This window comes from Centruroides vittatus, unplaced genomic scaffold, assembly GCF_030686945.1.
Source record: "Centruroides vittatus isolate TY-2023 unplaced genomic scaffold, ASM3068694v2 contig_401, whole genome shotgun sequence".
Classification (NCBI taxonomy): Eukaryota; Metazoa; Arthropoda; class Arachnida; order Scorpiones; family Buthidae; genus Centruroides; species Centruroides vittatus.
In genome coordinates, this window is record NW_027122216.1 from 936,324 (window position 1) to 951,819 (window position 15,496).

Sequence of the window (15,496 nt, forward strand, 5' to 3'; positions counted from 1 at the left end):
TAATTTAATTAATTTTTGTTCTTTTTCCGTCTTTTCAATCTAGGCTGACTTTTCTCATCGATGTTAAAGCTTATCTTAAACTTTCTTTTTTTCGGAATTTTAAGCTGTATATCAATACTATCGAACATAAACGTACTCAGCAAAAATATATATACTCCAGTAACCACTACCTTATAAGTTGCTGAGGGAATTTTTAATTAAGAAAACTAACGTTTTCGATCTATTCCATAGATCATCCTCAGGTTTGAACTGACGAACAAAAACATTCCAAAGAATGGAACACAAAATATTTAAATTCAAAAAAACCGACAACGGAGCAACTAATTAAAATTAGAATTAAAGCGCAAAAAATACATAAATGTAAACTAACAAACACATAACAATACCAAGGTTATTAGTACACGCTAACATCATTTAAAAAATAATAAAATATTAAAGTTCTCCAAATACGAAACACATCGCAAATCATGAGCCATTTGTAAGTCTCTTAATTGCAAACTTCCAAGCTGGAAGTTTGCAATTAAGCTTGGAAGTTTGCAAATAAGAGACTTACAAATGGCTCATGATTTGCGATGTGTTTCGTATTTGGAGAACTTTAATATTTTATTATTTGTTAAATGATATTAGCGTGTACTAATAACCTTGGTATTGTTATGTGTTTGTTAGTTTACATTTATGTATTTTTTGCGCTTTAATTCTAATTTTAATTAGTTGCTCCGTTGTCGGTTTTTTTGAATTTAAATATTTTGTGTTCCATTCTTTGGAATGTTTTTGTTCGTCAGTTCAAACCTGAGGATGATCTATGGAATAGATCGAAAACGTTAGTTTTCTTAATTAAAAATTCCCTCAGAAACTTATAAGGTGGTGGTTATTGGAGTATCAATACTATCCTTACTTTGTTTCAACATTACTGTTTTACTTTTATTTTCTTCTTCCTTTTCCTTCATCATTACATTTCCCGTGTTATTTTCTTGTACATTTCCCGTGTTATTTTCTTGTACATTTTCCGTGTTATTTTCTTGTTCTTCTTGTTCTGTTCTTTCTTTCATTTCTTCCGTTTTATTTTCCTCTTTAGTTTCTGTAATTAAGGCTTGACTTTTATGATTTTCTTCATGTTTTTCTTCATAGCTTACGGAAAAAATGATCCCCATTTTAACTATTTTTAAAGTCGTTTGGAAATTTAATTTTAAAAATTTCGAATATCTCATCACGTGAATGATTTTAAAATTATCGAATATTCGAAATTTTAAAATCAAAATGAGGAACCTCTTTTCTGAAACTAAGATCCTTGAAACTAGGATCCTTCAAAAGCTATATTACGTCGGGACCCAAAAATTTCCTCCTTTACTTTCCCATCGCTCAGATGAGAAAGCTTGCTTCAGGTAAGCAAAGCCTTGTCCTTCTCTGTCCATATCTTTCACAAAGTTTTTATCAAACCGAGCTTGATGTGAAGAGGAGGTAAAAGAATTTTACTTTTTTCCACCCGGTGGCCCAGAGAGTTTGGATGCTCTCACCACCACGCGGTCCGCTGCCTTGGGTCGCATGCGTCCGGCCTCGTCGTCTACCCGCCTCCGGACACCCTCTTTTCTGCCGGTCAGTTTCCCTTGGCCTATCCAATTCCACCCGCGGCTTGTTTCCCGACGAGCTTGTTCTATCCCCGAAGTCTCTGTTCCCCTCGACTTTAAGTCCTTTGGGTCGTGTTTGCTGTTCCTGCCGCGTCGTATCGTCTACTTTTCCGGTGATCCCCAGCTGTAACTTAAGCTGTTCTAATTCTATCTCTGCTCTCTTCGTCTCGGACTCGATTTCCGCTCTTCTCGCCTTGGCTTTTGCTATCCTCACCTCGGCCTCAGACTTGATTTTCGCGAGTTCCGAACGAAGCCTTGCCTTTTCGAGTTCTAGCGATTCGTTTTTAGACGCGTTTACTCTGCTCTTGAGGGTCTGGTTGCCCTAGCCCTCCTGCGTCTGCCATTCCTTCTGCCTCGGGTCGTCTGAATTTTCTCTGATGGCCCGACGTAACGTAAGCCGTTCTAATTTTATTTTTTCTCTTTCCGTCTCGAACTCTGCTTTCTTCGCCTCGGTCTCGGACTTGACTCTTCTCGTCTCAGATTTGATTTTCGCGAGCTCGGCCCGTAACCTACGTGCTTCGAGTTCATGACTCGACCTGCTTGTCCTACGCGCCGTCCCCGGCTCGTCATCTTTCCAGTCCCTAGTCTCTAGCTGCCGCGATTTCGTGCATCTAGGCATCTCTGTGTGCTAGCGAGAAACGAATAATTTACCTGGGTCTAATTGCTGGCGATGCTCTGTACGTACGTCTGCTTCTCTGTCGTAGCTCAGTTCTTCCAATTCTTCGGAGTGTAATCCAGGATAATCCGACGTAATCCAAAGTATCCTGTCGAGTCTGCGCCAGTAATGTTCAAAATAACACCAGTCGGATTGACAAAACAAAACGTTTATATTGATGAGACAAACATACAAAATAACGTTTACAACTAGGTATCCACAATACACTAATCTGTTACAACCGACTATGTTCCGTACAAGTTCGGAAGGAAAAACACCTTACGACTTCCGCTAACAGACAGTACTCGCAACACCTCTGAGTCAAAGACGGCCGGATGGCCGAGCGGTAAAGGTGGCAGCCTACCGCTCTGGGGGACCCGGGATCGAATCCGGACGGGTCGAATAATCCCCAGGAATTTTTCGGGGGGTGGTCCGTTCGGATATGTCGGGCCCCGTCCCTCACCACCCGGTCGCCCCATTGTGGGCCTGGCCGAACCCATAATGGGCCTACTAAAAGAGGCCCTCTGTTACAACCGACTATGTTCCGTACAAGTTCGGAAGGAAAAACACCTTACGACTTCCGCTAACAGACAGTACTCGCAACACCTCTGAGTCAAGAAAAGTTCGTGATAGTCCAACGGGAGTCCACTCACACCAGGTCTCAACAAGGTCCCAAAAGAGAGATAGCGAGCGATATAGAACTTAGAACCTAGCACCTAGAAAAACTCCTTTCCCGCCCAAAACTGCTCCTTATATAGCAGCCGATCAGCTTCGATGTCTTCATAAAGTCCGGCCAACGGCCATTCTCCGACAGCCAATCGTCCGTCGATCGTCGATTCAAACCACAACGGCTTTCCCAACGGATCTTTTCTAACGGTTCTTCCGTAACGGCTATGACTTTTGAATTACAAAAGTTTCCGTTATGTTACAAACAGCGGGAATCGCTCACCTGGGCGATTCCATCCATTACAAACACTTTCCGATGGCAGAATTAAAAAAAATCTATACATGTCATCGATCAGGAAATTATGTTCCAAAAGGATGTGGGAAACGTCAAATAAAATCACAGGGATCTTGCAAAAGTGGCAAGATATGTCTTGCTTCTATTGAGGTTTTCACCACATCAAATTCAATAATAGTTAAATACCATAAAAACCACTGTGGACATGATCTCAGTCTTACACACATCCATTTATCTGATAGTGAAAAAGCAGTTATTGCAGGTAAAGTGTATTTTACTGGTTGATTTGCAAAAAGTAATAAATGATTAATTATCAATACTTTACTTTTTAGGAAAACTTGCTAATGGAGTCACCCTGCAGAGAATCTTAGATGATATTCGAGATTCTGCAAGTAATGAACTTTTTCGCATTCATCTTGTGACAAGAAAAGATTTGCAAAACATCAAGTGTGCATACAACATTCAGGAAAAAAAGAAATATCATCCTGAAGATAAGATCAGTGTGCAGCTATGGGTGGATAAAATGAAATCATTAGAACAGTCTCCAGTTTTATATTTTAAACAGCAAGCTGTTGATGCTCAACAGAAACTTGGTAATGAAGATTTTATATTGATAATCATGTTACCTATTCAACAAGAATTATTAAAGATGCTAGGACAGCAGATGATCTGTGTGGACTCCACTCATGGCACTACTGCATATGATTTTTATCTTAGTACTATATTAACAGTTGATGAGTTTGGAAGTGGTCTACCATGTGCATACTGCTTAAGCAATTGAATAGACACAACTTCATATTCTTTGTTTACTGCTGCCGTCAGAGAAAAGCTTGGAAAACTGGAAACCACTGTTTTTATGTCTGATGATGCCTCTGCGATTCATGGAAAGATATTATGGGTCCTACTTCACATCAGTTATTGTGCACATGGCATGTAGATAGGGCCTGGCGTAAAAAAGTTCTCTCATCTTTCTCTGATAAGGTTACAAAAGCTCTGATATACAAGATGCTACGAGTTCTTCTTGAAGAACCAAATCCAGAAAAATTTGAAAATCTGATAAAGGAATTCATCCAATCATTAAACCAAAAAGAAACTGAAGAATTTCAAAAGTATTTTGTTCATACTTATGCTTCTCGACCTAAAGTGTGAGCATACTGTTATAGAAAGGGTCTTGGCATAAACACAAACATGTATTTGGAGGCCATGCATAGAGTTTTAAAACATTGTTATTTGGAAGGTAAAGTGAACAAGAGGGTGGACCATTGTATTTGATGTGTTGTTAAAGATGACTCGTGACAAATTGTTTGAATGCATCATAAAGATGTGCAGGGGACTATTTCACACGGGTTAGCAAAAATACATAAAAGTCACAAAGAAAGTGAAGCAATAGCATTTTGTGATATTACCAAAGTTATTGACAGTATACAATGGCAAGAAAAATCACAAAGCATAACAAATTCTATATAAGTGGTGGAGAAAAAAAATGAGAACATTGAAGACCATACTCGATGCAAGTTGTTATGTAACAAATGCAATGTGTGCGTGCATGTCTATTCATCTACATGTCCGGATTAAGAAGTGAGTTTAAACATGTGTAAGCACATTCATGCTGTAATCAAAATTTTAAAAAAATTCTAACAGGAATGCAACAAATAAATTATCTTGTGACATTTTGGCTGATGATCCGAATACACTTTTTAAGAGTGTAGAAAATTATCGTGTATGTGTTACAGTAAAAACCCGTTTTTAGTAAAAACTAGTTCTTTGTTGTCTTTGTTAAAACCCGTTTTGTCTAGTTAAAACTAGTTTTAACTCAAATTCATTTTTGACTAGCAGTAAATTCCAGTTTTAACTAGACAAAACCCGTTTGTCTAGTTAATTTACTGCTGTACATGTTTTAATTTTACATAAAACTAGTTTTAACTTTTAACATAATTTAAAACTAATTTTAGCTACATAAATATGTTTGGGGGAAATAAATAAAGTTAATAAAGTAATTCGGGGGAAGATGCCTAACATTTTGCTTATGAAGGAAATTATAGCGATAATTTTGGTTTTGGAGGCCTCTAACGAAAATATCATATTCTTGAACATGTTTTTTAAATAAAACTTTGGAGTATATGAAAAATAATTGCATATTGTGTTTGCAATGACGACTTTTTTATTGTCTGGGATTTTAGGCAGCTCACCCCAAGTATCCGGGTGAGATGCCAAATGACATTAGGGTAAGATAACAAATATAATTGCATAAAATTAATTTTCGAATATCTTAACCAAATTTAATTTATTGCATATGTAGTACAAAGTACTGTACTTCATAATAAGTATAACAGCACAGTATAAGTATTGTTAAGTTTTCGCCGGTTCTAACGTGCTCTATAGCTAGCTGGAAGCTTTTTTCAGTCCAAAAACCTTTTTGAGAAGTCTTTATATAATTTCTATGCATATTCTTCAATAAAACGAGAAAACAAAAATTTATTTAAAATAGGCATATTGGAATTCAATTAACAAAAAATAGGCATGTTACCCCAAGAAAAATGTGGCATCTTTCCTATTTGTCAGGGTAAGATGGCTAGTGGAGTCACGTGTTCTAGCATGTCCGATCGGGATCGGCGGTAGCTCACAATGGAAACTTTAAAACCTTAACTACATTACACATTAATTGTTTTACGCAATTTTTAATAAATTCTATTTTAACTTTTAGTTTTAAAATGATTCTAGAAACATTTCACAACAAAAACTTCGTTCTTATCTTGCTTTTATTCTTCTCGGATGTAGAAAATGAGGTAACGGTAGCCAACTACAGCTTTCCGCACTCAATATTGGCCCAACGATTCACCCGATCAACGATGCCAGAACTTTCACTCAATGATTTTGACAATAAATTTTTTAACTTGAAAAGTAATGAAAAGAAAGCTGATTATACTGAAGAAATTGCTCATTAAGCAATTTACAAGTTTAATTTGGTGTAAGGAAAATGAATTACTGTAAATAGAATGACTATTGCATGTAGGATTAAATATCTTACATACTTTACTGTCAATAGAATGGCTATTGTGGGTCAAAGTTTAGAATGTACTGTATACTTTAAATTTTGATCTTACTCGTAGCACTCTAAATCCACACTAGAACTCTGTTCACCGAAACAAAAAAGATTGAATGTGATGTTTACGTAAGTAGTATATATATGCGAGATTTTGGATTAAATCTGTGACTCGATATTTTAACTTTCGACCACTCTGGATTAAATTTTTCGATTCGCGATGTATAAATAGTGTTACGGTTATTTGTATACATACGTAAGTTGTAGTTTTGCAATCAGCGTGAACATTCATTTATAATGTCACGAAAATATTTTAATATAATTTTGTCTTTCGTTGTATTATTTTTATGTTTCTGTTACTTATGTCACTATTTTTTTGGAAAGAAAAGTTTGCCTGAATCATACATTGATTTGAGTAACACAACTTATAAGTATTCGAAACATGTTGGCAGATCATACTATTTTCACATTTGTGAAAAAAGATAAGTTTATGGTATTTGATATAAGATTTTTTAAAAAAGCAACATAACCAATTGAAAGCTGATATTTTTAGGTGTGCAGCTAACTAGTAAAGAATTTTAAAGAATATTTCAGAAATGTTCTTAAAATCGCCTTCTACCTGTATAGTTGCAGGGTCAAGTCAATCTGGAAAAACTATATTAGTTAAAGAAATGATTAATAGAAATGCTTACGACAACCTATAAAGAAACACACCTTTTGTTATTTTGTTTTCTATCCATGGTTTTCAGAAGAAAAGAATTTTGAGTTTATTCAAGGATTTCCAGAGAAATTTGAAAATGTATATTTAGTAGTAATTGACGATTTAATGAATTCATTATACAGTATAATAAAATTAGTAAATTATTTACAGTTGGATCTCATCATTATAATGTAAATGTAATTTTAATAATACAAAATTTATTTCCTCAAAATAAAATAATGAGAGATATAACATTAAATACGCGCTGCTTGATTATACTTAAAAATAAAAGAGATGAAAGTCAAATAATGTGTTTAGTTCGACAAGCTTTTCCACAAAATTATTCTTATTTTATGATTGCCTATAAGGATGATACAATAGATCTACGCAGTTATTTATTAATAGATTTTCATCCGTTAAGAAGCGAAAATTATTGTCTTAGATCAGCTTGTTTTCCTGATAATAGTGGATTATACTAGATACATCCAATACACCTTATTGCTGAGAACATATATTTATTACGTATAACTAACGTTTTCGGCCCACTTTATGGGCCATCCTCAGGTTACAGTTGTTCGACTCTAATACAAAATCGAACACGTTCAAAATTAAACTAAATTAGAACATACATTTTAAATTTAAACAAATAGAACGAGTATAACACCAAATAATAAATAAGAAAATCCAAATAAAACACAAATGTAAATGCAAATAAAATACGGTGACTGGCCGTAAACATTAAGGAAAAATTCCTTATCCTTTAACGCATATATCTACTGAGCCTCTGTAGAAGCCTCTGTAGAAGCCATAAACATTAAGGAATTTTTCCTTAATGTTTACGGCCAGTCACCGTATTTTATTTGCATTTACATTTGTGTTTTATTTGGATTTTTTTATTTATTATTTGGTGTTATACTCGTTCTATTTGTTTAAATTTAAAATGTATGTTCTAATTTAGTTTAATTTTGAACGTGTTCGATTTTGTATTAGAGTCGAACAACTGTAACCTGAGGATGGCCCATAAAGTGGGCCGAAAACGTTAGTTATACGTAATAAATATATGTTCTCAGCAATAAGTGTATTTATTAATAGATTTTCATCCGTTAAGAAGCGAAAATTATTGTCTTAGATCAGCTTGTTTTCCTGATAATAGTGGATTATATTGAATATATGTACCAGAAAAATAAATATTAAAAACCATTATCAACTATTGTCATATTTACATAAAGTTCCATTATCGAGGGTAACAATATTTTTAATTGTGATGAGATTGTCACCTGTGGACATTAGACTTTGGCAGAGGCGTAACCTTTAAAGAAAGGTCGTCTCTGCTGTGGAGAATAGTTTGTCCCTGGTGATTGGACATGGCGAGTAAAGAAGATATTTTTAGTATCTGATTACGTGTTTTTACTGTTATGAAAAATTTTACAAGTTTTTTTCGTAAAACGTACAGAATAACCTACATATTAATGAAATCTCTTTAATGACAATTCGATCTCAGTATTTAGAAAGGAAATAAAGCACTACATTTGATATCTTATTTTTTAAAGAATATTTTTTAATGAAATTATTTAGTATATTTTAAATCTTATGCACGTCCTATTGATTCTTGATATGTTGTAAAGCCTTCTAATTATACATTCAAAGACCTACAATCTAGATTTAAATTTTATAAATCAAGAATTATTGTTTGTTAGTAAATACACCAAAAAATCTATATATTAATTTGGTAAACCTCAAATAGCTTCGTTTAAGAGAACGGCTGAGGTTACAAACATAGTTCAGGTATCACAATAAAGCTCTTGCCTCGTAGATGAGTCCATTGCAATCAGAAATAAAAAATTCACAACCGTTCGGACATGTTGGAGGGGCAAAGGTAGAAAGTTAAGTCTACGGGACAAACACGCTTAAAGAATTTTTCGACAAACCTATCAACAAAAAGAGAAGAAACTTCAACATCCGACTGTTGGTACGTCTAAGAGTTTTATTCTTATATATTAAGAAGCCCAGGATAAGGTGATGACGGTATTGGGGGGCCACCAATACCGTCCTCGTTAATCGGAAGCCCCGTCAGTCCAAGTCGGTCGGCCTTAAAAATGATAAATTGTTACCCTGGGACCCGAATGTAAAATTGAAAGAAGTCTCATGGTACTAGAGAACAGGTAGACACCAATCACCCACAATCTGGCTCGAAGAATACTTGCTATATTGATGATTTTTGTGTAAAACGACAAATTTTAAATGGGCTCATTGTATTTTAATTTAATAATGCCGTCGACTTCGACGGTTTCCTGCTAATAAATATTTAATTTAATTAAACTTGAAATTGCTAATATAAAAAATATATTTATTTTTATTAAAAATTTAACGAAACATTATTTCACGATATTATCAATCTTTCAAGACAAATTTACATAATATTTTTTAACAGAATGAATTGAAATAATATATAATTACAGAATCAATAATATTTTTAAAACTACTTATTGATCTTGACATTCAAATTCTATTTGATATTTTTGATAAAAGCAATCTTAACTCTAAAAATATCGAATTTCAATGCATAATAATGAAAATCATAAACGATCGCATTATCTCTGAATATGCATCTATAAATTTTTTCCGTGTATTTTACATAATATAAGTAAGTTATATAAAATATCAATATGAGTAGTTTATAGGTCTAAACATAAAGCGACGTCCATCATTCTGTCATGTTTCGAAAGTTTAGTTTAAATTATAATGTTACAAACTAATGTTTGATATATTTTTTCCATTATCGCATTAAATTCTAAATAACACTGTAAAGAAGATTTGAAATCGATGCTTTGCGAAAAAAGGAATAATATTTTAAAAATTCCTACTTTAAATATAATCTTTAAAGTGGATTTTCAAAATATGTAGGTTATTAGACCTATACGTTTATTTTTACAAAACAAAAGACAATTGATTGTTATAGTTTAGAACATTTTTGAATTATTTGTAAATTTGAAATGGATGGAGCTTTCTAAGAAATAGGCCGTATAAAATTTATGTATTGTATTAAATTTAAAAAGTGAAAAATATGTTTACATTATTTAAAAATCAACAAAACCAAACAGATCAATATGTATAACAAATTAGAGACACTTCTTTACTTAAAACATAAAATCATACAATGGAGTCGATCTTCCTTTTAAAAGCATTTTTCAAAATAAACACGCAAATTTGTTAAAAACTTCTACATAATTAAATAAAATAAGACAAAGTATATTTCATTTAACTACCGTTCAAACTCTTAGCTAAGAGTTAATTTAACTGTAGAAAAAATAATAAGCTTATATTTTATTTTCTGTTTTCTGATAAATAAAATCCAGCAGGAATCTTCTCGTTAGATATTATTATATTGCACTAAATATAATTTGAATTTACGTTTATTATTACGCTAATTGTAGAGCATTATGTTCATTATAGGAAAATGTTATAAATGTCATCAACAAATTAAATTAAATATATTAAATTATTATACACATTTCTTTATTTTATTACAGTTTGTTGACACCTTACAATTAAAGGTATTTAAAGCGAAGATGTTTTTGAAAGTTTTTGTAAAGTCTTCAGTCTACATGAAACTAAAACTCAGAATTAATCTCAATCACAGTTCAATTATTTAACCACAAAGTAGCCTTTTTGTACGTAATGTAATTTTTGGTAATTCAGTACGGTTATAACTAAAAAAACGTGAACATAGTTATACAGATAAAAAACAGATTAATAGAATCGAATCAAAAAGCTTTCAAAATATAATTTCAGAATAAAATACATATTATAATAAATTAAAATATACTAAATAAATTTAAGGGGAAAAATTACAATATAGAGAAAAATTACATCAAACAAATATCTTAGTTTATATATATATATATTTAAAAGTTTATTAATTAAATAAGAATTTAAAATATAATCTGATACATTTAGTCATTACAATTGAAAAAAACAAAATAATATACTTTCTAATTGGCATTACTAAACATATTTAAATATTGAAAAATACATTCAATTTTTTACTTGGATTATATATTTAAAATCAACAATATAAACTGTATACTCTCAATAAAATTTAAAAATAAAAAAAATAATAATAACTGATTTTATATTTAACTTTGTTTAGAATCCAGCATAAAATTTTTGCTATAGTTTAAATGGTCTAAAATATCTCTGAAGACGGCAATAAAAGTGCCTGACATAAATTTTGTTTATAAATACATATTATAAATTGCATAAATTGTATTTAAGCGAAATTAAACATGCTTGATGATAACAAATTGGATAAAATTACAGACAAAATTATTATTTTTTATAAGTCAAACAGATGTATTATAGATATAGGTCTATTTATCGAAAAATTAAACATATTAAACTAAGTACACATTAAAGAAAAATCATATAATATTTTATAATTATAAAATTATAGCTTCTTTTTCTATTCCATACTAATTCTTTAATCTTAATCAATTTTCCAATTAATATAATATTATAATTAACTATACTATAATACCGAATTAAAAGCAAATTAATTATAATTTTACAACAAGTCATTGTTTCTGGACGATTTTGAAAATCAATAATAAATATTTTCAAAATAAAATAAAAAAATGATATATGTAAATTAAAATAATCCTTAGAGAGAATAATTATTAACACATCGTTAACTTAACACGTTTAAGGCAGTGAAGTGAGTAAAAAGTTTCCTTTCCTCTTTCAATGTGATTCTTCTGGTTGATAACATGCGCTTCGATTCCATTGATCGACTAGTTTTTATACAGGAAAACGATTAGATGGAAGCGCCACCTTTCTTCATTGGTCATCGTCACGTCAGTCATAAACCGCACCCTGTCTGGGATGTGAGATTCGGGTGCCGATAATTTTGTTTGATTCCGTGAAGAAAATTGCGCTTATGACTTTAAATATGCCCGATAATTTATTTAAGGAACGTTCTACTTATCATATTGATAGTATATGATTGGAATATTTGGATCGTAAGTGAAAGCGATTATCGATAATTGTATTATAACTGGTGTAAGTTTATCTCCAAATAAGAAGTGGTTTGAAGCACGTTGGCATCGGAACGGCATTCGAAGATCGTGTTACAATGACTGATCAACGTGTTACTTAAACCTAACAACAATAACTCGTGTAGTTGCGCTGTGAATGATGGGAAGGCGGCCATTCAATCTGTGTGACAATTATTATCGTTCGACTGAATAAACTAGACTAAGTTTCCGACCCATTTTTTTTCCTATATTAATAAGTGCATTATGGATATGGATAAGTTCCGAGTTGGCGCTGGAGGTAAATTTTATTTATCTATTAATTATAAGTGATTTTTAAATGGTAAATATTTATATAATTGGTAAGTTACACGCCTTACACAGCTCGCTAATAATCCGGACTTGGGTTCTGTAAATGGGTGTTCTCTCGCAAACGTGTTTGTTGTGATGGAAAGAATATACTCAGGGAAAATTCGAAAATTTCTTTCACAATTCGGTTTTTCTCCACTTTTTTGTTTTCATATAACAATTATATTGATTATGTTATAGTATAGGAATATAATTTATTATTTCTTTTAGAAATGACCTATTAATAGCCAGATTCTAGGATTTTTAACGTTTTCATCTCTAATTTAAATTAAATAATATATATTTATATTACAACCTTAAGTTTATGATAGATTTTTATATTTTTAAAGTGAAATAATTATTTAAAACGTTTTACATCCATCATTTAGTTATATAATTAAGTTTTTGGTAATGCAATTTAACTGTTATTTAAACCGAAATTGCTATTACTTGTTAAAATAAATATAGATTTCATAAACATAAACTTGTCTGTTTGAAATCGTTAGACTACTGATATAGGAAAAATATTTTTGTTCTCATTTTCAATCGATAAAATATATACAAGATCTATCAATATTATCTATTTAATGTTTATTTAAAATTTTTGTTTCAGTTTATCCAAATACAATTCTAGATGTTTTTCCTCTATTATTTAATTAAAATGATATTATTGTTGGCATGTACAGTATATTTCATATTTACCACTATTACTTTAAAAACTTTATTAAAACTTTTAAAAATTATTAAATTTGTAAACCTAGTGAAAAAGCCCACATGAACTTAAAGAAGTTTTTTTTCCATCTTTATTATTTTAAATTCTATAAATAAGTTTGAACAGAAGTGTTTAATGTTTTAATTGTATTGAAAGCTTGGGAATATTAGAAAACATATAATATTTGAGATGTAATGTATTATAGAGTAGAAAATTTTCTAACTTTATTTTATCTGAAAAATTTAAGTGGAAGAATAATTAACTTAATATATTTTTCAAATACTCTTTCAGTATAGAATATTGAAATATCGATTTGTTAAACCCGTTACCTTTATAATAAATGAAAAAGCATAAATTCACCCTTGTGAAGTAATACATTAAAGTATCACTTTTCAGTAAAGTATTACTTATACAATGCTGTAAATGTTTTGTTTAGAATCATCTTTATATCCAATTTAAATATAAATTTGATTATTATTTATGTAATATTTATTATTTAAAAAATAAAACTTGTTAACAGAAATTAAAACAAATATATGACTAAATATATGTATCTTAATTTCTGTTACAAGTTATTAGATAAAAAACGAGTTAAAATGATTATAGTAATTTAATGTTTGTTTATTTGTTTATGTAACTTATATATAGTTTAAAGTATCAAAAATTTAATATATATATAACATTCATTATACTTATATAAACTAAATTTTATAAAATTATATTTTAATTATAAACCAGTTATCAGGATATTCAAGTATTAGATTTAACTTAACAGAAAAACAGTCAATATATATATATTTGACATTATAGATATAATGGATATGAAGCAATCGATCATACTGCATTTCAACTAAACTAATTTTAGCATTCTAGCAAATAAAACAATGCAGAAATTATTTTATTGAGAATTGCATACATTTTTATTGAAATTAGATAAAATATAATTAGTAAATTATCATTAGAGTATTTTATTTATCGCTTATTTAATGACGATGCGTATGTATGACCGGAGAAAGTTGAACGGATATTCATTTTAATAATTAAAAAAGTTAGTAACCGTAATAATAACGTGAGCTGTGCCGTAGCTGACTATAAATGCTGAGAATTAATGTCGAAGAAAACTTTTGATAATAGTTAAAAATAATCTGGAAAATGAGAAAAATTAATAAATTACATTTATTCGCTAAAATGTTTCAATATTTGTTACATATTATACAAATAAATTTAACAATATTATATATAGTTGAATTTTTTTAAATATCAATTTTCAACAGTAAAAATCATCAAAAATTTTATTAATAAAACATTTATATACATATACAGTAGGACCACGCTAAATAGAACCCCTGTAGTCCGAAATTCTGGTTAATCCGAACGGCCCAAAAATCTGCATCTCTATCTTCTGAAACAAAATATGTTGCAGTTGCTTAGTTGTGTAACTAGAAATTTTAGTCCCTTAAGCAAAATACGGTAAATAACTTTCCAATACTTAGGGCCTATCCCTTCCATTTTCATGATGGTATAGGAATTTAAACAAAATCTTTAAATTGTTAGAAAAATTATAGGTAGATATATTAAAAATTTTCTTTGTTAAAATCGACAACAAATCAATAAATTTAATTGAATAAAATAGGAAATTAAAACATTCCAAAAGTAATCTACAAAAAGATTTATAAACAATTAAAAATTACTATTTGTAACAACAAAGTAATAAAAATTAAAAAATTACAAAAATCACAAAGGAATTACAAAAATTGCCGTATTTTGGTATTTTTTGGTTATTATTTTATTTGTATATAGACTGCTATAATAGTGTAAAGTGTTGTAATTTTGCGCCATTGCAAAAGGATAAATGTAATCGGAAAAATAAACTGTAAAAACTGTCTAAAATAAATATAGTAGAATTCCGATTAACTGAGATTCCGCATTATCCGGGGCGACCTGTAAATAAATACACCACTTTTCGTATATTGTAACTCAAAAAAGAAACTTTAAAACGATAACGTATAGTAAAAAATGACTTGTTTCTGTTACCTTTTATTATTTAATTCCCATTAAAACATGAGTAGAATAATACATATTAATTCTCAAAGCTATTGTCTGTACATTAGCTGTGTAGTAAATGATATAAAAATTGCTTTTCTTATATATGATTAAATTTACTAAGGCATAAAAAGAGGTTTAAAAGTGATACCATATAAATATTTTATATTCATAATTTTAAATCCGAAATGGCCATGTCCGTCAGTTTTATCCGAGGTAGCATCGGTCTAGATTACTTCGGATAATCAAGATTCTACTGTAGTAAATATTTATTTAAAATTAGTTCCTATCTTTGTTTCTAGTCAGAATAAACATAAAAAATATTAATATTTTTTCCATAATTAAAAAAGTTCTTACATTTATTCCGTAGAAATAGTGT

The 15,496-nt window shown here is 30.3% G+C and overlaps 3 protein-coding genes across 3 annotated transcripts in view; all 3 read left to right on the forward strand.

Annotated features, from left to right (window-relative positions):
* Window positions 1–3,806: 3,806 nt before the first annotated feature.
* On the forward strand, window positions 3,807–4,390 carry LOC136976571 (uncharacterized; the record flags this gene model as incomplete). Its single annotated transcript, XM_067271903.1, has 2 exons — window positions 3,807–4,014; window positions 4,131–4,390. Coding segments are annotated over 2 exons (468 nt in total), but the record flags the coding sequence as incomplete, so codon positions are not given.
* LOC136976572 (uncharacterized) lies at window positions 4,296–6,866 on the forward strand. Its single transcript, XM_067271904.1, has 3 exons — window positions 4,296–4,505; window positions 4,821–4,852; window positions 6,825–6,866. The coding sequence occupies exons 1-3, from the start codon at window positions 4,430–4,432 to the stop codon at window positions 6,864–6,866; spliced, it is 150 nt and encodes a 49-aa protein (XP_067128005.1). The 5' UTR covers window positions 4,296–4,429.
* A 4,979-nt stretch (window positions 6,867–11,845) lies between these two features.
* Window positions 11,846–15,496, forward strand: part of LOC136976540 (multiple PDZ domain protein-like) — a 289,818-nt gene continuing 286,167 nt past the window's right edge. The window contains exon 1 of the mRNA XM_067271850.1: window positions 11,846–12,315. The gene's annotated coding sequence lies outside the window, so the exon portion shown is untranslated. The remainder of the gene's footprint in view (window positions 12,316–15,496) is intronic.

What these genes read in the sequence shown, in the direction of transcription:
- LOC136976572 (XM_067271904.1), top strand. Translation starts at nt 4,430, where the DNA reads ATGTATTTGGAGGCCATGCATAGAGTTTTAAAACATTGTTATTTGGAA. An exon ending in GAACAAGAGGGTGGACCATT is followed by an intron (nt 4,506 to 4,820) that starts GTATTTGATGTG and finishes CGGATTAAGAAG; the next exon opens with TGAGTTTAAACATGTGTAAG. An exon ending in TGTGTAAGCACATTCATGCT is followed by an intron (nt 4,853 to 6,824) that starts GTAATCAAAATT and finishes ACCAATTGAAAG; the next exon opens with CTGATATTTTTAGGTGTGCA.